General features: G+C 35.4%; 1 protein-coding gene across 1 annotated transcript in view; it reads right to left on the minus strand.

Moving 5' to 3' along the window:
- Positions 1 to 371: 371 nt before the first annotated feature.
- LOC136034690 (neuroglian-like) overlaps positions 372 to 26,730 on the minus strand; it is a gene marked incomplete in the record, with an annotated part of 146,180 nt that continues 119,821 nt past the window's right edge. Inside the window, 6 exon segments of the mRNA XM_065716015.1 lie at positions 372 to 3,212; positions 7,040 to 7,138; positions 12,027 to 12,177; positions 15,625 to 15,785; positions 23,106 to 23,272; positions 24,880 to 25,086. Coding sequence (XP_065572087.1) covers positions 7,041 to 7,138; positions 12,027 to 12,177; positions 15,625 to 15,785; positions 23,106 to 23,272; positions 24,880 to 25,086 — 784 coding nt within the window.

Raw genomic sequence — 26,730 nt, forward strand, 5'->3', positions numbered from 1 at the left:
AATGCTGTTTCTAACAGACAAACAGAATCATAGAGATAAATTAATGTTGATAGGTTTTGGTACTAGAATAAATGAATACAGAACTTTCTGGGCATATGATGTTCTGTCATTAATATAACAGAAAATGATTAACACTGATACGGATGAATCGAGAAACAATAAGGACCCTTCTCCAAGAAACATTTTGAAAAACTGAAACCGCTAAAATCCTAATACACAAGAGAAAGTTGAATTACCCCCCCCCCCCCCCTCCTCCCAAAATTCCTAAATCCCCTTAAAAACATTGAATGAGCTAACCTTCAAAGGTAAGACTGAAGAATAACAAAGTGTTGAAGAGTACTTTTTTCCTACATTATAACAGCCATAAAAAATGATTTATCAGGCACGTTTATTTACCAGATATATTTCGGCACATTAGCTTCAATAAACAAAGTGATCCTAATAAGGCAGAATATAAACTGATGCGCATATACTAGTTACTGAAAATACTAAATAAAGACATTAGATTCAAAAAGTTGTGCCAAAATGCCAATGTTGAAATGCCATCTACTCGTAGAAATTCTTCAATAGACGATTTTTTTAATTTTATTAACCTTGGCTATATCTTTTGCAATGAAAAGACCCCCCCCCCCCCCCTAAAACAACATTTCAACAATGGCAAAAAATAATAGAGAAGAAAGCATTAAAGAAGGGTGGAAGTGAGAATCGGCAGTTGAATATCGTGTTCCTTGGACTATCACGCCTTAAATTATCGGATCTTAAAGCCCTAACTACAGATGTTAATTTAAATTCTCTTTCTTCTCTTTATAACTTCAAAATCTTATCAGGGACTTTAACTATGATATATTCTCGATACTACTCTATAACCGATGAAATGGAAGAGTTGCAAATAAAAATGAAGACGGATATCTAGGAACACAATAAATAAAACCAGGTCCTGACCAGATCTTTTTCGAACATTAAAGAGATTCAATACTGATAAATAACATTGAAATAAATTTACACGGATAAGAATGACACGAATTCTTGACTTTCTCCATTTAAAAATAGAAAAAAGAATACAAAATTAAAGCAAAATGGACGGAGAAAACAATTCAAGATGAGAAGTAATCAACATAAAGAAATAGTCACGAATCATACATAAAGTATAAGCTGTCAATAGAAAGATCTTTTTGCCTTTTGGAAAGGCACAGTTCCAAAAGTGGCCAATAACTCAATTAATCATATTTTTTTTTTATAGATATGTTCTACCTCCGGACTGAGACATATCTAAGAAATCAAATAATAAAATCTAGCAACCTCAAACAATAATAGCACAATTATAAAACGAGGAATGTTAGTAAAGTATAAAGATTGCGCCCTATTTATTGACATGTTTTCATATAACCTAGCGGAAATCTAGCGAGTACTTTTTGCAAAGTATTTTCATATTAATGCAGCCGAAACCAAAGGGCGTATCTGATCTTATTTCCTAAATTAACTTATTGTGCTCTTAACGGGTTAGGTAAACATTTTTGTTTAATATTTGCGTGTTCAGCGCCATATAGTCCTTGAAAAAATACAACGTACAACGAAAACAAAAAGACTAAAATGTATCCAAACTAGCCTTTTGTTTACTTTACTTTTTCAGTACCATAAATGATAAATATTCGTTTGAATCTAATGAAAATGGTTTTAAACTAAAACTTATGAATTATTCAATATTTTTATATTTGACAGCTATTTTGGAAAAGAAGTACAACTAATACAAATTTCAAAACAGCCATTCTGAGAAAAAGAACCTCGTAAAATATGTCTTTTTATACAGATTGTAATTGCATAAGTTATATCGTGTCCGAGATTTCAAGCTAAATTCCATATTCAAACACTTATTCCATTAATGTGTAGCATTAAACTTGATTCCAATTATACTCGTAATCAGCTCAAAAACTAAGGATTTTTCAAAACATTAAACATTTTTAGTCAGCAAAGAAGAGTGACATTTTCCCATTTTAGCAAGATAACATATATGATCGAATTTCCCAGAGTTTTATATGAAAACTATCAACAAAAACGGCAACCTTCCTCGTAGAAACAAAAAATATATACATTATAAGGAAACAAATGGCGGGTTTATTATACAAGCTTCAGATCTGATACAACCGGAACCATGCGAATTTATGAATGGAGAAAACATCTGGAATGTATTCATATAAAACGAGTTGCGTCACACCTCGGAAACCTAGTTGTCTAAAACTTCGATAGTAACTAAAAGATAACAACTTGGGCTAAAAACTTTTTTTTTTAAATCGACAGGTCAAGCCCCCCAATCCCCCGTAAGAATTACTTGATATTAATATTCGAGAAAAATTTAAATTTTTGACACAAAAATGAATAATATGCAAAAACTAATAACATTGAAAAATGAAAGTGAATAATAAACGAAGTTGAAAAATATGTTATTATCGTCCGAAACCCCAAATATAATCAAAAAAAGAGGAACAAACATTATGGAACTTCTTCTACGCTCTTTTATTCAGTTGAATTCACCATATAAGATATAACATTATTAAATTTTCAACGCGAAATTTCCATTTCATTTTCCGAAATCCTTCTCTATATATATTTATCCTTTAAATTTTCATCTGCATTTAGTTTATTCGCTATATCTTCTGTAAATAAAAACGAATAAGATTGGAAATGAGTCCATTCAAGAAAGTCAATAATTCTTATTTCAAGCTTTACCAACTTATGACTGTTGCTTTTGTTCACAATATCTTAAACTAAAGAAAATAAGAGTTGGGGTTTAATTTTATGTCTTTCATTAATCAAACAAAAGTATGAAATAATCAAGTTAAAGCTTAGTCAATGTATTATGTAATCAAGCAAATATATCAAAAATTTTCGACACAATATCTTATATGGAAAAGCCGAACTAACAACATGTCTCTCTTTCATAAATTACTATTAAAAAACTTACATTTGTGTTTGATGTGTGCTATTATACTGCTCTAATAATGACCTGAAGCTAAAGCATACAAAAGATACAAAAACTAGATAATTGAAGTCAATAACTAAAAAAAGAATAAAGCAAAAAAAAAAAAAAAACAGCTGCACTCTAAATTTAAATCAGCTGCACTAGACTAAGGTCCCAGGCTCTGGAACACTGGGCGTAACTTCTTTTCGACTTGGACGATATTGGCCGATAAAAGATCCGTCCTCAGCAAATTCACCTAAATAAACAAACAAATAAAAATCTAAGACATGAAAAATTAGCATAAGACCCCATCAATTCTAGCGAGCAAACTATTAGGAGAGATACAAACTTATTCACAGAAATATATATATATATATATATATATATATATATATATATATATATATATATATATATATATATATATATATTGACTGAACACATTTTGATGACACTAGCAATTTTCAAATAATGTTTACTAGCCCTAAAATTCAGTAGCACCTCATATATCCTTTTCATTTAGCCATATCTCTATTTGAAAAAAGTGTCAGAGCTACACGAACCTAAAGTAAAAGTATTTATTTTTCCGTCGATTGATTAATTTATATTCCAACAATTATTGATGAATTTACTTTGAAAGCCTACATTGGGTATTCAGAATCATATTGTGAATTTTGACATGAATTTGTCAATTTCGGCTGCCTCCTTAGAGCTCTTTCTATTCCCGGATTACTTATTGACTATAATTTTTTTTTTTTACACATCTTGACAATCCCTTTTATTACAGGGAGAGATATTTATTTCATAGGCATTGTTGCAAATCAGTTCGAAGACTACATTGGCTAGATAGCATGACGAAAGCGATGAGAAACTAAGGAAGCATTTTCACCTAGTCAACAAATATTTGAAGAAAGAAAAAACCAACAAATAATTCAGGAAAGACACCCATTCAGACATGCGACACATAAATTAAAAAAAATAATTGACACATGAAAAGAAAAGCACTGAGTAACACAAGATAAGAAAAAAAAGTAAAAAAAAAAACCTTAAAGCCTGAACTAGACCGAGGATTAAAAGAGTAATATCAGCGCAATAACAGTAAAAAGGCAACTGAAGGCAAACCACACGAACAATCCGATTTGGACATTGAAACAAAGAATATGGGTAACTTAAAAGAATGGAAACTGGCACTGGTGTCGACAGAAAAAAACGATAAATGCCATTAAGCGAGTGGCGATACCTGGCATTTTTTCCAGTTCTATAATAATTTTTCAGTCAGGAACTGAGATCAGATATCTTTTTTGTCATTACGACATATTTGAGGTATTTCTCGACATTTTAATAATATTTTGTGATATTTGACGTTTTGAATTTTTATCTTCGAAAGATAAAACAAAACAGGACCCTAGATTTAATAAGCCTCTTTAAAACTGTGTTGAAGGGAATCCCCCCCCGTTTAATCGAAACTTCTCAATTTTGTGTCATTGTTTTCCCGTTAAGAATGGCCATAATGATCATGTGTGGTTAAACATCTTCACAGCCAAAAGGAACTTGTATATCAAAGGTGGATTACGGCGCTCTTTAGTTCCATTTTTTAAGAAACTATTTATTTGAATAGAAGGTCAAATTCAAATCTTCTTCAAAGATTTATGCTCCCTTTGTCCACTCGCATCGTGAGTATTCTTGTCTAGTTTGGTACTCTGGCATCTCCAACGAAGAATCAGAAAAAGTAGAATCCATCCAAATAAGGACCCCACTAATAATTTTCAAAGGAGGTAAGGTTTCATACTCTTTGCTTCTTAAAACAAGAGCTCATATGGCACTTGTGATAAGGTCGGAAGAGCCAAGAGCTCATATATGGTATGAGCTCTATCAAAATTCTAAGAATCAATGGATTGCTTTAAAAGGAAAATCAGAGGCTTAATGCTGGTCGGGATTTAAAATAAGAGCTCTGAGTCACGAGGTCCTTCTAAATATAAAAATTCATTAAGATCCGAACACCCACTCGCAAGTTAAAATACCTCGGATTTTTCCTCTCCCTTCAGCCCTCCAGATGTTTGAATCAGGGAAAACGACCATATCAAGTCAATTTGTACAGCTCCCTGACACGCCTACCAATTTTCATCGTCCTAGCACGTCCAGAAGCACCAAACTCGTCAGAGCACTGAACCCCACCACCTAACTCCCACACAGAGAGCGGATCCAGTCCGGTTACGCCAGTCACGTATCTACGGCATTTATAAAGATTTCCCAAGATTTCTCGTTTCCCCCTCCAGCTCCCCCCAACGTCAACAGATCTGGTCGGGATTTGAAATCAGAGCTCTGAGACATGAGTTCCTTCTAAATATCAAATTTCATTAAGATCCGGTGACCCGTTCTTAAGTTAAAAATACCTCAATTTTTCTGATTTTTCCAAATCAACAGCTCCCGACTCCCTCAAAGAGAACGGATCTGTACCAATTATGTCAATCTCGTATCTGTAACTTGTGCTTATTCTTCCTGTCAGGTTTCATCCTGATCTCTCCGCTTTAAGGATTTACCAAGATTTCCCCCCCCCCCCTATAATGACACTGGATGCGGTCATGATTTAAAATCATGATTCGGGATTTAAAATAAGAGCTCTGAGACATGAGTTCCTTCTAAATATCAAATTTCATTAAGATCCGGTCACCCGTTTTTAAGTTAAAATACCTCAGTTTTTCTAATTTTTCCAAATTAACAACCCCTAGATCCCCCAAAGAAGACGGATCCGTACAAATTATGTCAATCTCGTATCTATAACTTGTGATTATTCTTCCCATCAAGTTTCATCTTGATATCCCCACTCTAAGCGTTTTCCAAGATTTCTGTTTCCCCCCTCCAACCCTCTACATCCTCGGATCCAAATCGAATTGAAAATGGAGCATCTGAGACATAAGATTCTTCTATATATTAAGTTTCGTTGAAATCCGATCACCCATTCGTAAGATAGCTCGATTTCACGTTTTCCAAGAATTCCGGCTTCCCCTCCAACTCCCTTCAATGTCATCAGATCTGATCGGGATTTAAAATGAGAGTTTTAAAGCATAAGATCCTTCTAGATATCAAACTTCATTAAGATCTGATCACCCGTTCGTAAGTTACAAATACCTCATTTTTTCTAACTTTTCAGAATTAATCCCCCCAACTCCCCCAAAACAGATCAGATCCGTTCCGGACATGTCAATAACGTATCTAGTACTTGTGCTTTATTTTTCCCGCCAAGTTCCATCCCAATCCCTCCACTCTGAGTATTTTCAAAGATTTTAGGTTCCCCCCTCCAACTCCCCCCAATGTCACCGGATCTGGTCGGGATAAAAATAAGAGCTCTGAGACACGATATCCTTCCAAACATCAAATCCCATTAAGATCCCATCACCCGTTCGTAAGTTAAAAATACTTCATTTTTTCTATTTTTTTCCGAATTAACCAGCCCCCCTCCCCCCTCATATGGTCAAATCGGGAAACAGACTATTTCTAATTTAATCTGGTCCGGTCCATGATACGCCTGTCAAGTTTCATCGTTCTAGCTGGCCTGGAAGTGCCTGAAGTAGCAAAACCGGAACAGACAGACCGACAGACCGACAGAATTTGCGATCGCTATATGTCACTTGGTTAATACCAAGTGCCATAAAAAGCTAGGTTGGAAAAACTTGAACACATGAGTGTACCTCAGTTTTACAAAAAGTGTAATAAATAACCCAGGCACGGAAAATATTTTCCTCAAACGTTACTCCCCCATTCAAATTCTGTCCACTATTTTCTGCTCTTATATCAGAAGTGGAATACTGCGTTCATTAGTCTCATTCTTTTACAGGTGCTACAGGAAACTCTGACTACACGAGCAGTATCGTTCTTCGCCCTGGAACACTTTCTTTGTCTCTTTGATTATTCTGAATAAATTATAAAAATTTTATGAACACAAATCCTGGACCACATCTAAACACTCTCGAGGGCATTTATGGCCTAGGGGTCACAGCTTCGGCATACCTGACAAATATAACAAGGAACAAGACAGTACCATAGGGAAAAAGGTAGCAATGAACAGATGACGACCCAACTTACACTAAACATTGGTTCCGTAAGGATTGATGGCAACATTCTCCTGTTGTAATCTTTTTCTTCCGTACTGACCAATGAAAGAGCCGTCTTCATTCATGCCATCTACAAAGCACAAAAACAGAAAACAGGGTAAGAACAAAATGGGCTCAACATGCATAGCCATAAAAAAGCCTTTGCGCAAAAAAAAGAACTTAAACAAAAACAAATTCACATATGGGTAGGAAGATTAACTTCGGTAGAGTACCTGCAAAACAAATTGGTACCACCAACATCATTAAACTTTTAAAATTGTTGATTCGTCTTTTTCATTCACATAGCGTTCTTGAAGTTTATTTAGTCTGTATATGTTGTTTCAATTTACACTGATATTTATAGTTTATACATCTTTAATTGATACAAAATGAACCTTTGAGAATACTTGTCATGCTTCCTCTCTTCCAGCTCTTATTAGTGGTGGGATTCCCCTTTCTGTTGCTAGAACACTTAGATCCAGGTATTTGGAGCTTTGAATAAAATTGCTGTACCTTCTTCTGATTATTTGTCTAATCAAATTTCTGTTGGTCGTGGAGTTAGACAATGTGGGGCTTTATCCTCTAATTTTACAAGTCCCTACTAGTTACACTAGTTACACCAAGGTATAAAAGCTAAAAAATTATGTTTAAAACTGGTTGTGCAATGGTAAAATGGTCTTAGTTCTAAAAAGATTGCGTTTATTATCTTCGTTCAAGAGTGTCTTCGTTCACTATCTATAACCATTAGGAAAATGAGAACAAGATATATCTTTTATTACTTATGCAGATGATATTATTTTATTGAGTCGTTCTCAAGGTAGTCTAATTAAGAATTTTAATTCACTTTTTAGCAGCCTTAAAGATAGAGGTTTTTCTGCTGGCATTGAAAAACAGTCATTATTTTCACATCAATAACGAAGCTGAATTACCTCAAGACATTTCATTTCTGCTTGCTGATACTGTTTTTTATCTGGGATTAAATTATTGTCTTTTTAGCTCGAGATTTAAAGTTGATGCCGGTAAAAAAAAAATTGACATACATTTGGTTCAATAATAGGGCTAAGCAATGTCTATCGTCGTGATATTTTCTCTCTTTAGAGCAGTAGCTCTACTGCATGTTCTCCATCCTTCCCTTCTTTTTCATGATTTTAAAATCTGCGATTTTTCTTCAGATTCAGGTTAAATTTTTATTCTGTTTTTCCATTTTCGTTTTAGTAGCAACAAATTATTTTTGAGACTTAAAACTAAAAACTGTTGGAATTATCTATGGTTAAAATAGATAATTTTTATAGTAGGCCTGAAAATATTATCTCATAGCAAAACCTTGTCCTTTTCTTTTTTTTTGAGCCTAAATAACGTTTTTTTTACGCATTTTATTCCATTATGTTCTAAAAACCTACTGTGAGTCTTGCTGCTTTGTTTCATTTCTGAAGTAATTTCATTTATGTATTTTCGATTTTGAGGAGAAATGAATAAAAACATGAATTTATGAAATCCAATAAACAAAGATAACAGGCCTTTAAAATAAGATAACGAGCCGTGCAAAGCTTAGCAATAAATATATTTTCATTAAATATAAATATATAGCATTTAAACACTCTGACAATGCACATGCTTTGACACTATTATTGCCTTGAACTGATCCTAAATCCATTTAGACTGCAGACATAGAAAGGCTTTCTGTTTCTCTCAAAATCTAGATGCTTACATCTCATGTTGATAAAGATACTCTGATATGTAATTAGAGAGAATCTCACAAAAGATTCACTGTATACACTGGCCTAGATACAAACGTTAGCACAATGAATGTATTTTTGAGGTTCTTAGGGCTCATGGTGCAAGAATGCTGGGGAGGGAGAAGATTCATGAAGTGGATAGCTTCACTTATCTGGTAATGCTATTAGTATTCAAGGTGAATGCAATGAAGATTTAAGAAGTAGAATAGCCAAGGCCCAGGGTGTTGTTTCACAGTAAAAAAAAAAAAAATTGGAATAATAGGGAAATAAGCCTCCAAACCAAGATTACAAAATTGGAAACCAAGGCAATGACAGTGGTAACTATGGTTCTAAAATTTAAGCGCTTCGAAAGGCAGAGGAAGATTTGTTAGATGTTTTCCAGCGGAATTATTCACGTATAGTTTTAGATACCCATTTCACTGACCAAGTGGTCAAAAATTATGAAGTGCGAAAAATGTGGTTCGATTCCGCTCTCTAGAGCTATGAAGAAAGAAAGACTGAAATGACTAGGGCGCGTTTTTCAAATTGAGGATGACAATATCGTCATCCTTGTGCCAAATATCGTGGTTTTTGGCCGTACATCTCGGGCCAAACAATAAGTAGGTTGTCCTAGAGTGTAAAAGTTACACGCAAGGATTTACAGGAAGTTGGAGCTTCAGGATAGGGATTAAAGAGTGAAACTTTGAGTAAACTGAGGTGGAGAAGGAGCCTTTGAATTTGTGTTGTGTGCGTGATCAATATTTTTCTTTGAGCCAATGGAACCACACACAGTCAATAGCTTATAAGGACCAGGTTTCTTAATGGAAAACATAAGAGATACAACGTCTAAATATTATTTAGTTTATGGTAGTGTTCCTCGTTCTTACGTTAAAAATTATCAGGCTTTACCTGTCAAAGTTATACTACGTTGTTCAAAAGATTATAAGCATCATTTAGAATAAGAAGTGAATAGCCAAATAATATTGCTGATTTAAATTGTTCGAAAATTAATAGAATGGATATAAGTATTTATAACATGGAATAGGTTTGACATGATGAAAAAAGTTTCTATTTTTTGTTTGAAATTTAGTTTTGTCTTTGCTGATCAGCTAGTAGCAGTAGCGTCTCCTCCAAAAATGTATTCATAAAGAAACATCTGTGTATATCAGGGATTTGATATAAAATATTCACTGGTTCTTTGCTTTTAGTTCGATAAAGAAAAAATGTCCCTCAAACTCTGATTTTTCCACTAGCCTTTTAGGGATTTCGAAAAGTATGGAGATGGAACACTGAGAGTATGGATTAAAGTAGAACCCAATACTGAGAAAAACGTAGATAAGAAGAATGTCTGCAGATTTTCTTCTTTCTCAAGGCTGTCACGCAACAGATTCTTTGGGTAGCAATTTGGCTAGATTTTGCGCAGATGCCAAAGGTAAAAAATAAATAAACTGATGGATGAAAGGAATGAGAAGCATGCATTTATGGAATTAAACTTAAAATTTTCTATCTCGTAATTTGCACTCTTTATCAATTCTGATTTTTATGGCTAACATTTTTCTTTTACGAATTGAAATAATTTGTTATAGCCTCCAATTTTATATTTGATCGCTATTCTAATTGCAATAATGACAAAGAACTTCTTTTTCTATTCTTTGTTTGAAATTTAGTTTTATCTTTGCTGATCAGCTAGTGACAATAGCGTCTCCTCCAAAGATGTATTCATAAAGAAACATCTGTGTATATCAGCGATTTGATATAAAATATGCACTGATTCTTTGCTTTTAGTTCGATAAAGAAAAAATGTCCCTCAAACTTTGATTTTTCCACTAGCCTTTTAGGGATTTCGAAAAATATGGAGATGGAACATGGATTAGAGTAGAACCCAATACTGAGAAAAACGTAGATAAGAAGAGTGTCTGCAGGTTTTCTTCTTTCTCAAGGCTGTCGCGCAACAGGTTCTTTGGGTAGCAATTTGGCTAGATTTTGCACAGATGCCAAAGGCAAAAAATAAATAAACTGATGGATGAAAGGAATGTAAAGCATGCATTTATGGAATTAAACTTAAAATTTTCTATCTCGTAATTTGTACTCTTTATCAATTCTGATTTTTATGGCTAACATTTTTCTTTAAGAATTGAAATAATTTGTTATAGCCTCCAATTTTATATTTAATCTCTATTCTAATTGCAATAATGACAAAGAACAGAGAAAAAAAATTGGTAGAAATGGGTCAGACAGAGGCGTTACTAAGCAATTTTCTCGGTTGGAGGGGCAAATACCACCAGAAATTTTGCTTTTACCAGGAATTAAAAGGGAGTGTGTCTTTTAATATATCTTTTAAATGTCTTCTTGTTTACAGAAGGAGGGTGGCACCACCCTCGTCCCCTTCCTGGCAATACCTACGATCAAGGGAGGATCCTTCTGCAACGCATTTCAAACAATTAATGCATTAAAATAAAAAATGACATTGAAAAACTTGCACACAGGATTTTACTCTTAAACTGCATCCAAAGTGTCCTTATCATGACATATAAACAATAGAGACCTAAAACTGCTTTGGCATGTTTTTGGTACTTTTTGGCAAGGATGATTAAAATCACTCCTCTCCATTCACCCAAAATTTTATACTAAAAATTGCTGCAAACTTTCACCCAAATTTAAGTAGAAAACCAAAACCTTAATGCTTAAGAAGAAAAAATTCTTATTTCTACTAGGTCTACTGGAAGAAATAGAAGTAGTAGTAATGAAAGGATTTTTTTTTCCAGTTTTAGACTAACAAAGGGGTTCAGTTTCATTGCCAATTAATTTTTCCATTGGAGTGTCCTCAGCCCCTTCTGTGTGTAGATATACATAAGAGTTTTCAAAATATTAAAAGAATATTCACAACGTGACAATTTAGCACTTTTTTATTCTTATTCTGTTTTAAATCCTCCTCCCCACGCATGGCCAGGCGGCAAATAACAGCTGAAAATAGAAATGAGTTCATTAGCCATTGCTGTTTATTTCATCTTTTATGTGTAATATATATCTAGACAAAATCATATTTCTAGATAGTAAGATAACTTCAGATAAAAAAAAAAGATCAGGAATGAGAGGGATTCAAGCAACTAAAGTAATAGTCAGCGAAAAAAATGAAGCATATAATGAACGAACAGTCAAACAGTGTATTAAAACACTGTAAGCCATTTAATTAAGTACACATAAACATGCCTAACTTAAAGGGGCAGAAAAAGTAACCTCTTCTAAGGTTATAAGTGACCTTACCTGCATCACCATCGCCATATTCGGCCATTGAATCGGTGTCTGATTCATGTGGCATCCGAAAATCAGAGCTAATAGAGCTCTTTGGAACACGTCCAGCTGCCTGATTATACTCAGGAAACGCGTTTACTTCATCAGGATAGTCATGTCGACCCTATAATGGGTAAACGGTTTAAGTAAAAGTAACTACAACTCAAAGGAAGATCTCAAATGAATAACTGGTTTTACATCCATGTTTTTTTTTCTTTTTCACGACAGTTGGGTTTTGCTTTTTTGAACGGTGGGCAATAACATGATAGATGGTATCGCTAGGATGATAATATATTTCACTTTAGACGAGTTCGTTGAAACAACATGAACACACTGTGGTTAGTATACCTAATAAACGAAATTGCTTCACTTTACTGCTGTGTATCTTTTTCAAGGACCCAAGGGGTTGAAAAAAAAACGAGAACAAGATAAATAAAAAATAAATAAATTTTTATTTCTTTAAAGAACGTGTGGTCTACACACACAACAAAATTTGGACCATACTTTATACACAGAAGAAGAAAACTTAATGAAAATGAATGACTTAAAACATATCTAATAGACATTCCGATACATTACCAATTTTGATACACTTCTATACTTACCAAAAAAAAGCATTACAAATAAACTTGGTTTATTTATCAAGAAATATGTTTTTAAGTAATTTCACATCATTCCTCAGAGAGACTCCCCGTAGGCCTAAACACACAATTTTAAGAAACCTTAGCTTTTAGCACGGATCATATTGATGAAAACATCTATCTACCACAAGGTGGGTTAAATTTGGTTTTCAGACTCGGATCGTTCAAAGTAAGGCGTAGCTTTTCTATTATGATACTTTTTTGTTTCGACTCCTTGGAATATATAATATGTATACAAAAGCAAACGTAAAGATCTTGCAAATTGGGGGAGAGGAAGGGGGAGGAGAGAGCGAAATCATTCGTTTTCTATATAAAGTAAAGGAGTATATCCTACTATGGTCGACTCTTCGATAACTCGAATCTCAAAAACTCGTAATCCTGAATATCTCAAGTTATTTTCAATCTCCTTAGAAAAATCTTCCTAAGCCGACGAAAAAATCATGCACAATAATTTCGAATTATATTACGTCTGTTGACAGAAATGTTTGTGATGATTAGAAGAGCAAATTAAAGAATGTTTTGAAGGACTATCACGTAAAAAATATTTTTAACGCTGATAAAACAGCTTTGTATTTCAAGTGCCTCTCTGATAAAAGCTATCATTTTAAAGTTGAAAAATGTCGCGGCACCAAACAAAATTTTGAAAGGGTTATTTTTTTTATTCTTTATTCTAATTTTTTTTTTCGTGGACAAATGCACTGCAGACATTCCCATCTAAAGTGGGTTATTACAAAATTTTGCTGGCCAACACAACATCTAAGCTGCAACCGCTAGATGTAGAAATTATATATAAAAAAAACACACTTTAAGTTACTCTACAGAATTGAAGCTGTCATATACTGCTTTATTAGAAAAACATTCTAATTAAAAACATTAGTAGAGACACAACGTTTCGATACCATCAAAATTTCAGGGTCGTCATTGAATTTTTTTTTTCTTTTCCTAAACCCCAGGAGAATATCTCAAATTTTAACAAGTACACTTGGCCCTTGTACCACAGTTGACTACAGTCCACTCCAAGCCTTTTACTCTCAGTAGATAGAGCTACTTTGACCATTTCCCCCTGAACTCTAGTTGACTTTTTTTTAACACATATAAGTGAGCTTCAGCGCCTAGTCACTGGGACAGGATACTGGAAATTTGACTAACCTACCTTATAATTTTTGACAAAACATTATTAGCATATCTGAAAAAGGTTTCATTTAAGTCCCTTTGGCAATTTTTGGAATTTACGCAAAATTATAGAGGAATATGAACAGATAATGACGGTAAATCTCTTTATTTTATTCTGAAACATCGGGTAAACAACAATTTTAAACTATCCAAATCGTCCCTATGAGGTAGGTTGTACTTCTCTAAACTAAATAGTCTATATTTAAACGTCCTAAAAAATGGCCATACTATCAACGCTCTGATCAAGTCGAGCTATAGCCAGAACTACGGTTGACTTGACTATAGCTAAGTCAACTGTGCTTAACTGTCACAGTTTAGTTTTCGAACACACTAAGAAATAATCATCTTTACGAGAGAAGAAAAGAAGAAACTCGGTGCCTTTTTATAGAGCACGAATATTGATAAACACAAGTAAAGATGAAAGTTTTTTTTAATAAAAAGAATAATTTAAAATCAAATAGAAGCAAAAAGAAGATCTGGAGGGAATTCCAGGCATGATGCGCGAGTGTTTTGCAGAATGTAAATACAAAATCGAGCTTTTTTTTATCAATATCTTCAAACCAAATCTCTAATCATCTTTAGTTATGGCCAGTCTCATGGCAAATTTTCTGCAAAATAACATCAAAATTAACTCTTGCTCAAACTCTCAGAATTAGCCAGAAAGACACAACTACCTATTTCTGATCCACTTTCCGTTGTCTAAGAATTATAAACAGCGTACACAAGGTCCTTTTTTTTACAATATATAACTATGAAACGATTGCAAAACTCATAGAAAAGCGCGCCGTCTATAAATAAGACCTTTAACTGGATTCGATTCAAACCCGCCTTTAAAAATCTTTTAAGTGGACAAAATCCCAATCCAAATTCGTAGAGTCTGTCTTATATTTGCTTGTTAACAGACCTTCGTCAAGTGTTAAAATTTCTATAAAACATACGATGTATGGTAACTTTCATGTAAAATAATGATTGAATTCTCATTTAATCAACTAGATTCACAATTAAGAAAATCTTCAATATATTTTTCGCTATCAGATTGATACCATATTTTCGTTCACAAGCCCAAATTTGATGACGAAAAAGCCTCTATCTGAAGCTGTGTGGCCTCAAGTCAAATATGAAAACCCAAGAAGAGCCACTTGCCACTGGCAAAGGTAGAAGGGCTATGCCACCACCAAATCAAAGCGAAGAATAATGATCTATGAAGTAGACTTGATAAAATTATGTATTATCAATAACACATACATACAGAAAAAAAAATCTACAAAGAATTATCCATATATTGAAAATCTTGGCAGGCTATTCCATGATTCAGTGACCAAATCCAAATAGTGAAGGAAGAGGGGAGGAGGGAGAAACCATACTCGTCTTTCCAGGTCCTTAATTGGGTCAAATTTACAGACAGCTCTAGAAGAGATGAATACGAAGGATCGAGAGCCTCTGCAATAGAGGACTCTTAGGACTTGCTGGGTATTATAGAGCACTCTCGTTTAATGGTTCAAATACAGCGCAAGTCCGACATGTTTCAAACCCCCCCCCCCTCCTGCCATTACTAAAACTTTCGCTATCGTATGAGCTAGCTTAGAACATCATGTTAAAAGATACTATCAATTATAAAAGTGTACGCACATTTCTCAAAATATCTAAAATGCATTACATAAAAAATTGTCTTTTCTTTTAAGCTCATCTGGTTTTGGCATATCCATGTTAGTTGAAAGAAATAGGTCAGAAAACAAGAAAGAACAATTATGACTCACGTGAAGCGCTTCTCTTTCATGTACAGCGTATTTTCCTCCTCTGTTCTTTTTTATAACGCAGACCAGGATAAGAACAATCAAAAGAAAGGCAACAGCTAAAAGCATTCCAATAAACCAACCAGATGTGGCCACGCTTTCCTTGTATCGGACATAAGGACCATCTATTAAAAAAAAGGAGTTAAACCTATTTACAAGTGGGTAGTTCGTTCCACATAAAAAGCTAAAGGCAAAAAATGAACGAAAACAAAACCCCCATTCCATACACGGGCGAATGAGTTTTTTTTCGGGAGGAGGGATCATTTAGAAAAAAAGCAAAATCTTGTCAGTCCTATGAAAAATAAGGGGTAATATTGAGAGAATAGTAAAATCTTGGACTTCAGGTGGTCAGAGGCTTTAGGAACAAACAGAAAAGTGTTCAAGCCTCAAGATTTGAGCTCCACACATTAAACCTTGGACATTATATTCATAGTAAAAAGAACAAGAGCTAAGAGCTCATATGGCACTTGTGACGAGGCGAGAAGAGCTAAGAGCCAAGAGATCATATGGTATGAGCTCTAACAAAATTCTATTAATCAATAGATTGATTTAAAAAGGAAAATAAGAGGCTTAATGCCGGTCAAGATTTAAAATAAGAGTTATGAGTCACAAAGTCCTTCTAAATATCAAAATTCATTAAGATCCGATCACCCACTCGTAAGTTATAAATCCCTGATTTTTTCTAATTTTTCCTCTCCCTTTTGCCCCCCAGATGGTCGAATCTGGGAAAACGACTTTATCAAGTCAAATTGTGCAGCTCCCTGACACGCCTACCAATTTTCATCGCCCTAGTACGTCCAGAAGTACCGAACTCGCCAAATCACTGAACCCCTCCCCCCAACTCCCCCAAAGAGAGCGAATCCAGTACGATTCTGTCAATCACGTATCAAGGACATTTGTTTATTCTATCCACCAAGCTTCATCCCGATTCCTCCACTCCAAGTGTTTTTCCAAGATATTCCCCTCCAACTCCCCCCAATGTCAAAAGATCTGGTCGGGATTTGAAATAAGAGCTCTGAGACATGAATTCCTTCTAAAAATCAAATTTCATTACGATCATCTATTCGTAAGATAAAAATACCCCAATTTTCATGTTTTCCAAGAATTCCGGTTTCCCCCTCCAACTCCAACGAATGTCACAGGATCTGGTCGGAATTTGAAATTACAACTTTAAAGCACAACATCCTTCTAAATATCAAATTTCATTAAGATCTGGTCACCCTTTCGTAAGTTACAAATACCTCAATTTTCAAAATTACCCCCCCCCCCCACCCAATTCCACCAAAGAGAGCAGATCCGGTCCAGTTATATCAGTCACGTATCTTAGACAGGTTTCTATTCTTCCCATCCAGTTTCATCCTGATCTCACCGCTTTAAGTATTTTCTAAGATTTCCGGTCCTCCCAACTGCCCCCCCCCCCCAATTACGCTTGATCCGGTTGAGATTTAAAATAAGATATCTGAGTTACGAGGTCCTTCTAAATATGAAGTTTCATAAAGATCCGATCACTCCTTCGTAAGTTAAAAATACGTCATTTTTTCTTATATTTCAGAATTACCCCCCCCCCCCAATTGAGCGGATCCGTTCCAATTATGTAAATCACATATGCAAGACTTCTGCTTATTTTTCCAACCAAGTTTCATCCCAATCACTCCAATCTAAGCGTTTTCAATCATTTTAGGTTTCCCCGCCCCAAATTTTCCCCAATGTCACCAGATCCGGTCAGGATTTAAAATAAGAGCTTTGAGACACGATATCTTTCTAGATATTAAATTTCATGGAGATCCAATCACCCGTTCGTAAGTTAAAAATACCTCATTTTTTCTAATTTTTCCGAACTACCCCCCCCCAACTACCCCAAAGAGAGCGGATCCGTTCTGGTTATGTCAATCATGTATCTAGGATTCGTGTTCCACCAAGTTTCATCCCGATCCCTCCACTCTAAGTGTTTTCCAAGTTTTAGGTTTCCCCCTCCCAACTCCCCCCCCCCAATGTCACCAGATCCGGTCGGGTTTAAAATAAGAGCTCTGAGCCACGATATCCTTCTAAAAATCAAATTTCATTGAGATCCAATCACACGTTCGTAAGTTAAAAATACCTCATTTTTTTTTTAATTTTTCGGAAATACCCCCCCCCCCAACTACCACAAAGAGAGCGGATCCGTTCCGTTTATGTCAATCATCTATCTAGGACTTGTGTTTATTTTTCCCACCATGTTTCATCCCAATCCCTCCACTCTAAGTGTTCTCCAAGTTTTAGGTTTCCCCCTCCCAACTCCCCGCCCCCGTCACCAGATCCGGTCGGGATTTAAAATAAGAGTTCAAAGACACGATATCCTTCTAAACATCAAATTTCATTGAGATCCGATCACCAGTTCGTAAGTTGAAAATACCTCATTTTTTCTATTTTTTAAGAATTATTCCCCCCCAACTACCCCAAAGAGAGCGGATCAGTTCCGATTATGTCAATCATATCTGGGACTTGCGCTTATTTTTCCCATCAAGTTCCATCCCGATCCCTCCACTCTAAGTGTTTTCCAAGATTTTAGGCCCCCCCCAACTCCCCCCAATGTCATCAGATCTGGTCGGGATTTAAAATAAGAGCTCTGAGACACAATATCATTCCAAACATCAAATTTCATTAAAATCCAATCACCCGCTCATAAGTTAAAATACTTCATTATTTCTATTTTTTCGAATTAACCGGCCCCCTACGCCCCCCTCCAGATGGTCAAATCGGGAAAAGGACTATTTCTAATTTAATCTGGTCCGGTCCCTGATACGCTTGCCAAATTTCATCGTCCTAGCTTACCTGGAAGTGCCTAAAGTAGCAAAACCGGGACTTTAGGTTTCCCCCCTCTAACTCCCCCCAATGTCATCAGATCCGGTCGGGATTTAAAATAAGAGCTCTGAGACACAATATCATTCCAAACATCAAATTTCATTAAGATCCAATCACCCGCTCATAAGTTAAACATACTTCATTTTTTCTATTTTTTTGCGAATTAACCGGCCCCCCCACTCCCCCCCCCCCAGATGGTCAAATCGGGAAAACGACTATTTCTAATTTAATCTGGTCCGGTCCCTGATACGCTTGCCAAATTTCATCGTCCTAGCTTACCTGGAAGTGCCTAAAGTAGCAAAACCGGGACCGACAGACAGACAGACCGACAGAATTGGCGATTGCTATATGTCACTTGGTTAATACCAAGTGCCATAAAAACCTAGTCTGAGGTTTTTTTTTAACACTTTTTAAAAAAAAATATAGAATATAAACCTCACCCCGCTGCCAGCGGGGCTCATGGAGCTTCGCTCTATAGATAATGTTACCTGTAAGCAAGCCCACTTTACGCATTTTTAGTTTCATTGAAGGGGGATTTTAGAAAGGTAAAAAATAAATGCGCTTCTCTAATAATAACAGAGAAACAATATGCGATCATCAGAATCTTGCTATATGCAGTAATACACACTTTAGAAAACTTGTGACGAAACTAAACATTTACCCTAAGCTGGAATAAACTAACGAAAGAGGGGGGGGGGGGTAGTGTCAGATAAACCACCCTGATGTTTGGAAAGACCGTAAAATAATTTGTTACTTAGGCCATGTAACATACCAAAAAGTCGAGCTGTTAGCTGAATGTACGATCTGACCAAACCGGTTTCATAGCCACAAGGACAAATGACGGGAGACAGAATGCATTGGACTTGTATGATTTGCGCCAAATATGTGTACATCGGGGGGTGGGGGTAAGGTTAGGTTTTTAACCCATTTCTGAGATATATTGTCTCCCCCCCCAATTTGCAAATATATAGCCCAAATTATACTATTGTATAAACTAAAGTAATATATTTACAGCATGTTTTGGTGTATTTCATTATGATTAACGTAACTACACTTCTTGAGTGTGTTAGGTATAATAAATAAGTACCAGTAATTTTCTTTCAAAAGGCCACAGACTAATAGAACCAATTTTCGTTGTTTTTAAGTTAATCACCCTCCCCCCTAAAAAACGAGCCAAGAGCCTGTGTATGTACCTGCAGTCCTTTGAGTCTGCAAGGCTATCGAAATATTCAACACCCAACTTTAGAATAATATCAAAAATGATTACCTTGCCCTTTTGAATTATCGATACCGTTCTTTATAGGTAGGAATTTTTTCATACATTTCAGTTACAATTTTATCCTTATCTTTTGAAATAGATTCTTTGAATGACCTGCTCATCAAATTCATGGAAAACATTTTAAATACGTATTTAAATTGCGCATTTGAAAAGGCGGCCTTTGAAACAGGTGAGCAATAACTGAGGTCCGCGTTGTCTGTGCCCAAAGGACATGGGAACTAATTAAAAGTCAATAGCTAAGTTCATGAATGTAAAATCATCATTGATGACTGTCACAGTGTAAAAATATTTTCCCTTTACTGTGCTGACTGCATAGATGACTGGAATAGTTACATCCGCAGGACTTTGCTTCTTAGGGAATTCCAATTTCGTCAGCAATAGTTACAGCTTAGGGGTATAAGCCTAGAGAAAGAAACATGTTAAGAAAACATTTCATAATACGCACATTAGCTGTAGCTAACACCTTTTGCATGGATCCCCCCTATACTTTACCGCCAACCCACCGTCCCTAAAAAGCAAATATATAGTCCAAATTATATAAAACCAATGCATTCTGTCACCCATCACTTGTTTTCCGGTTCTTCTTTTAAACAGTTAATTCAATTAATAAGTACAAGGTATGAAACAAGAGAGACGCATTGGGAGAATAGAGGGGAAATATATAATTTCGACTGTATATTTACACATTAAAAGGGGGAGGTAAAATGAGGGGGGAGGTAGGTCCCCCCCCCTCCAACTCCCCCCAATGTCATCAGATCTGGTCGGGATTTAAAATAAGAGCTCTGAGACACAATATCATTCCAAACATCAAATTTCATTAAAATCCAATCAACCGCTCATAAGTTAAAATACTTCATTATTTCCATTTTTTCGAATTAACCGGCCCCCTACGCCCCCCTCCAGATAGTCAAATCGGGAAAAGGACTATTTCTAATTTAGTCTGGTCCGGTCCCTGATACGCTTGCCAAATTTCATCGTCCTAGCTTACCTGGAAGTGCCTAAAGTAGCAAAACCGGGACTTTAGGTTTCCCCCCTCCAACTCCCCCCAATGTCATCAGATCCGGTCGGGATTTAAAATAAGAGCTCTGAGACACAATATCATTCCGAACATCAAATTTCATTAAGATCCAATTACCCGCTCATAAGTTAAAAATACTTCATTTTTTCTATTTTTTTTGCGAATTAACCGGCCCCCCACTTCCCCCCCCAGATGGTCAAATCGGGAAAACGACTATTTCTAATTTAATCTGGTCCGGTCCCTGATATGCTTGCCAAATTTCATCGTCCTAGCTTACCTGGAAGTGCCTAAAGTAGCAAAACCGGGACCGACAGACCGACAGAATTGGCGATTGCTATATGTCACTTGGTTAATACCAAGTGCCATAAAAACACAAATAAATAACTAACTAACATTACGTTATAGTAAAATCACACTTAATCCCCACCCTCAGAAGCACAAGCTTGTAACAGCGTATTAGTGGTTATATTTGTCAAAAGGGTCACCTGTTCTTGGGAGAAAAACCCTTAGAATACGCAAATTTGAGCCACGGTTCTAAAACCTTTTAAACATAGCTTCATCTATAGCGCAGTCACAAGAAGACTAGCCACGCTACATCACAGTGGAGCAGGCTGCAGCCCTGAAAGGTATGGGGATGACAGTTAAAACTTACCAGTCACAAGGGCTTTCCCATCAAGGAGTGGCAGCCCCTGAGGTAAATGTAGCCCACAGTTTTGCATTAAGTCAGCCTCATGCGGGTATGTGCTGCGATGAGTTGTTAATGGTGCTAGCAAAATAAATACAAGGAAAATAATGTTTTTACTTAGTAAGCATATGCCTTAAGCTTAAACTTCAATTTTCTTGGAAACTACAGGGTGCGAGTAAGAGCTAATATTGCTTAAGTCAAAATTCCTTCTTAGATTGAAACTGATGTGCAAGTTACAGCAGTAGCTAGCAATCTAGTAAGAGACTTTCACGGGCCATACTAAGAAATACAAAAGCGCATAAGTCCTAAAAAGAATGTCAGAATGAAACACAAAGTACACTATTAAAACCACCTTGTTCAAAATTACTATATAGGAAACTTACAATATGTTGGCTTAAACAACAAATAAAATATGCAGGAGCTGAAGGGTCATGCCATCCCTCAAATTTATTGGACCTTTTGGCTGTTTCGGACAAAGCATTTATCCAAAAAATATTTCTATTTTCACGGAAGGTTACAAAGGAGGGGGGGGGGGGCAAAACGGGACACAGAAAGGTGTCCTCCAGTCACTTTTGGCCCTTAAAAAGGGCACTAAAACTTTCAATTAACAATCAAAAGAGCCCCCCTCCCCCAAATGTCTACGACTAAACCTTTCATACGGAGTAATCAGGAAAAAACACATGGGAGGCCCATGAATCTACAGTTAGGTAGTACTAGAGTCTTGATTTGGAAAAACGCTGGTAGAAATGAGAATTTAAGCAATAGGACACTCTCAAGGGTTACACAAATAGGTGGACACAAATATCTATATGCCATCATTTTCAATCGACCAGAATTCTCATTTTCTTTTATGAGAAGGTCTAATTAGTTTAAAGCGGCGATGGCTAGCTAACCACGCGTGAGAATAGAATCACAAAACTTCTATCCAGAGTCTCTTTTTCTTAATCAAAATAGAAAATCTTTTTAGTCGTCGGTTTACTTTAAGCTTTGTTATTATTTTATAAATAAGCCTTCAAAGTTTTTCTTGACTACGTATAAAAGCAACACATATAAGAATGGTCAATGTAGAGGGGCTGGGGCCTGATTTTGCCGTGCTTCCCTTTCCACCAACAAATAAAACTCACGTATTTCATTAACAACATGGTATACAAATTGTATATTTATCAACTCTTTCAATATTCAAAGTGCGCAGATTCTTTTGTTTGCAACTAATTTTCACTGTAAAATAATTAGGACTGGGTTAATACACAGAATTTAATCTAGTTAAACATAACTGTGCACAATTATAACTAATGTAACCTTTATAACATTTTGGAAAAAGTAGTTCTGTAAAATCTGGCCTAAAGCAAAGCGAGCGAAAAAAAAACAACAATAAAAAAAATTACACAAATACTTTTACTCAGGTAAACTTCATGATTTTGATTGGAAACCCTAAATAGATCTTACATACGACCCCAAAACTTTGAACTTTTCAATGATGTGCTTCTAAAAATGGATGAATTGAAAATGTATTGAGCAACAATAGAATAACACAATGACATACTGATTAAGAGATTTGGAGTTTAATTGAAAACTTATGGGGCTATTTCAAAATCTCATCCAGAATAGTAAGTGAACATTACCTTGTGGATGTAAGGTTACTTCTTGTGTATCTGATGCTGTTGTATGGTCGCCATCAACAGCAACTATTCTCATGTCGTAAGTTTCAATATCGTCCAGACCCCTCACAATAATAAAGTCTTCATACAATTCGTTAGGCGTGGATTCAAACATTGGTTCTCCCTTTCTCCTACAAAGGAAATATTATTGCAAAGGCGATGGAAAAATATGCGAAAATATAAGATATGTATACAAGGCCATCAAATGATGAGAAGGTTAAGATATTCTGTTGACAGGTTCTGGTAACAGGAGACAGATTAGGATGTATACACATATATAGGAGTATATAGGAGGACTAAAGTAAGCCTTTAGAAATGAGAATTCCTTAACCGTTGCAAAAAATTCTAAAACCGAGGTTTTCCATAACAAAAGCCCAGAAAAATCTTGGTCAAAAGGTTTATCTAATCTTAAGCTTTAAGTCCAAGAAAATCTATAATAATTCTTGTTTCAAACCTTATTATTGGTTAGCTCAATCTCGGGGTCACATTCAAGAAACTACCAAGGCTGTTGAGGAGTCACATTCCAGTCTTATACTCAAATATCCCAGCCTCAGTGTAAAAATCCAGAGTTTCTCACTGTCTTAATTGAATAGTTATCAAGCTTAAGCTACACAACAGGGGGAGGAAACGAGGGGGTTTAGAGTTATAAGGACATTAAAACAATATGTAAAGTGTAGACTTTAACAAAGTTTATTCATTACCGGACTACGAGCCAATTCTTTACTGACAAGGTGGCAAAATTTGGGGAGAAAGGTAGAACAATAACTCTTCATAAATTGAACGAAAAATTTACTTTGTTTTATTTTGCATAGCAAAAAAGATATGCATTTTAGGACACTTTTCAAAGAATCACAGGACGCAGAAAAGCAAAGCCATGCCCGTTTAGTAACAACAGCTTTATAAGAGCTGAATCTAATGGCAAGTTCACGCATATATTATTTCCTAAAGAGAAAAGGGATTTTGAAGTTGAATTTTTTTCCAGAATTCTGTAAGATTGTTAGAAAAACCTTAGGCATTTATAATAAAACATTCACCCTAAAAAAAAAACAACATCAAAAGTGCTTTTGTCCCTTAAAAACATTATAAGAGTTATTTGCGGCCGAAATTGGCATGAACTAATGCATTGGCTTGACAGGTCAAAATTACTTAGGTGTTTCTCCTATGTTGTAAGCCAGTGCGTTGACCCAAATGACTTATTTATAACATATATTGAACCCAGGTGGAAAAACAAACAACAGGTGGAGGAAGGAGAAAAGACAATGGCAAAGAGTAAAACCCAAGCCATATTATACCTCATATCTGTCGATAAAAAACCAACAAAAACATAAATTTATGAATGGCATGGCATTTTTCTTGATTTTGGCGGCACACTCGTATTTCAGAAGCAGAAAAGTTAGTTTAAATAGTTTGCACCAACCCCAATTTGTTTCCAACTGGTCTCTACTAATATACTACACCGTTTTCTTAATTTATATCAGATTCATGTCAAAGATAGAAAAACTGCTGTCGTAAGTTTCCGTCTTTTGTAGTTCTTTAATTATACCTTAAATCTCGACTTCGATTGGTCAGCCAAGAATTTTATGCTTGGAAGTTGAACAATGTTCAAGTCGAGAAATTACAAAAGGGGAACATAATTGGCACTGTATTCATGCCTAATTATGATTTTAATGACTATAATATGGCCTGGGCCTTAACAATGTTAAGGTACTTAGTTTTAATAAATAAAAGGAGATAATACCTGTATTGCGCATAGAAGTGGGAGCCAGGTCTTCCGTCAACATTGGGATGCCAAACTAGTTTCACTGCGGGGAATCCACTATCACTATTCACCTGATACCATGTGAATTTAGGCTTATCCGGTGCTACAAACTGCTGACTTTGGGTAGTTCTCTCTATGAAATATTTCTCACCGTCCCCAACGACAGTTGTTGCACGTATTTCGATTCTAAGAAATCATACTTTTTATTAAATACATAAGTGATATAGATAAGCCATATTCACTTACCATTTACTAATTAAATGTTGAAGAAAATTACTTGGAAACAATTATTACTACTTTCTCTAAAGAGGATCTTTCAAAATGAAAGATATAAGATAGGATCTGAGTTTTGGGTTTAATAGTCTAGAATTTTTTGTACTGTATTTGGAAATTACGCAATAAAATTATTTTTATTTTACCGTCACTGAGATTTTAAGAACATTGGATTCTTGGTTCTCTGTCAATTTCGAAAAGAACTAACGTTTTGTGGATTATATGGTGCAATTTAGGTTGTACATTATGCTATATAGGAATTCGAGATAAGATATTCATTTCAAAAAATTTCTAGCACAAGTCCCGAAGGGCCGAATTCGCGTTTCAGAGAAGCACGACAACTAAAAAACTGGCAAACAATTCCGGAACAACAAGATCAGAATGAAAAATCACTCCTTGGTCAAAATATTAACCGCAAAACGTCAGCAAGTTAAAAAGGTAAAAACTGATAAAACTGAAAAAGAATGAAATAAAATATGTATTGAAAAAAGTTTAAAAAAGAACATATAAAAAGGAGGAGGAAACAAAGCAAGCGAACGAACATAAAACTTGAGTATCATCAGTACTAAATAACAAAAAAGAAAAATTAGCGGTTTATTTATTCAGTAATGAAGGGGCCAAAGGTTTTTTCATATTCATATCTGGAGGTAAAGAAACGAATAGGGGACAAAACAGGAACAGGTTCAGAAACAGTCCTTGGCAGGCGGTGTCTGGGTGGGGAGTGGCTTTTGGGGAAAGTATGGGTGGGAAAAAAACACAATGAAATATCGAACATGAATAGAAACAAATCAAATAACAGTTCGATTTTATTTTTGTAATTTTGTGAAATTTTCAATTTTGGCAATTCAGAAAACAGTATATATGATAAATGCATGCATTAAATGCATTATGATAAATGCAAGCATTGCATGAAACAAATGGACAATAGTACATATGAATATTTCATCATTAATCTGTAAGTTATTACCCATTCCCTTAGCTACAACAGACAATAAATTGACCCGGGACACACCCACACGCAATAAAAAGGAGTATATAATTCAATAGAAAAAAATTTCAAAGTTATATGTTACTGCTTCTACAAACTTGTCCTAGAGCTGCGCAACTGTAAGAACATACTTTGAAAACAGTACTTTGTTCATCCTAGCCTGTTCAAGGCTACTGCGTTGGCATGACATCTCCAAAGCATTTGGTCAGGTTTATAGTCTCATTTTGGTCTAATATAGGCGTCCAGCTTTTCTGTAGGTGGTATTGCGAGCTATTTGCTATTTAGTATAATAATTTCACAGATTGGTACCCTTTGCACAAACATAGAAATATGTTCTTAACACCAAAGCCAATGCTGAATTTGATAGAGAGGATATACCATCACCACCCACAAAAGGCTAAACTCGCATTTTCGGATCAAAAATCAAAAACAGGACCTCAGAAAAAGTTCAAAAACTATAAGCTTAAAAATGGCTAAAGGATGCAAAATTGAATTGATAGAATGAAAAATTCCTCTACTGTTCATTATTTAAAGCCGTTATTATAACAAATTCGTAAAAAAACAACGTA

Source organism: Artemia franciscana, chromosome 13 (genome assembly GCF_032884065.1).
Source record: "Artemia franciscana chromosome 13, ASM3288406v1, whole genome shotgun sequence".
NCBI classification, from domain to species: domain Eukaryota; kingdom Metazoa; phylum Arthropoda; class Branchiopoda; order Anostraca; family Artemiidae; genus Artemia; species Artemia franciscana.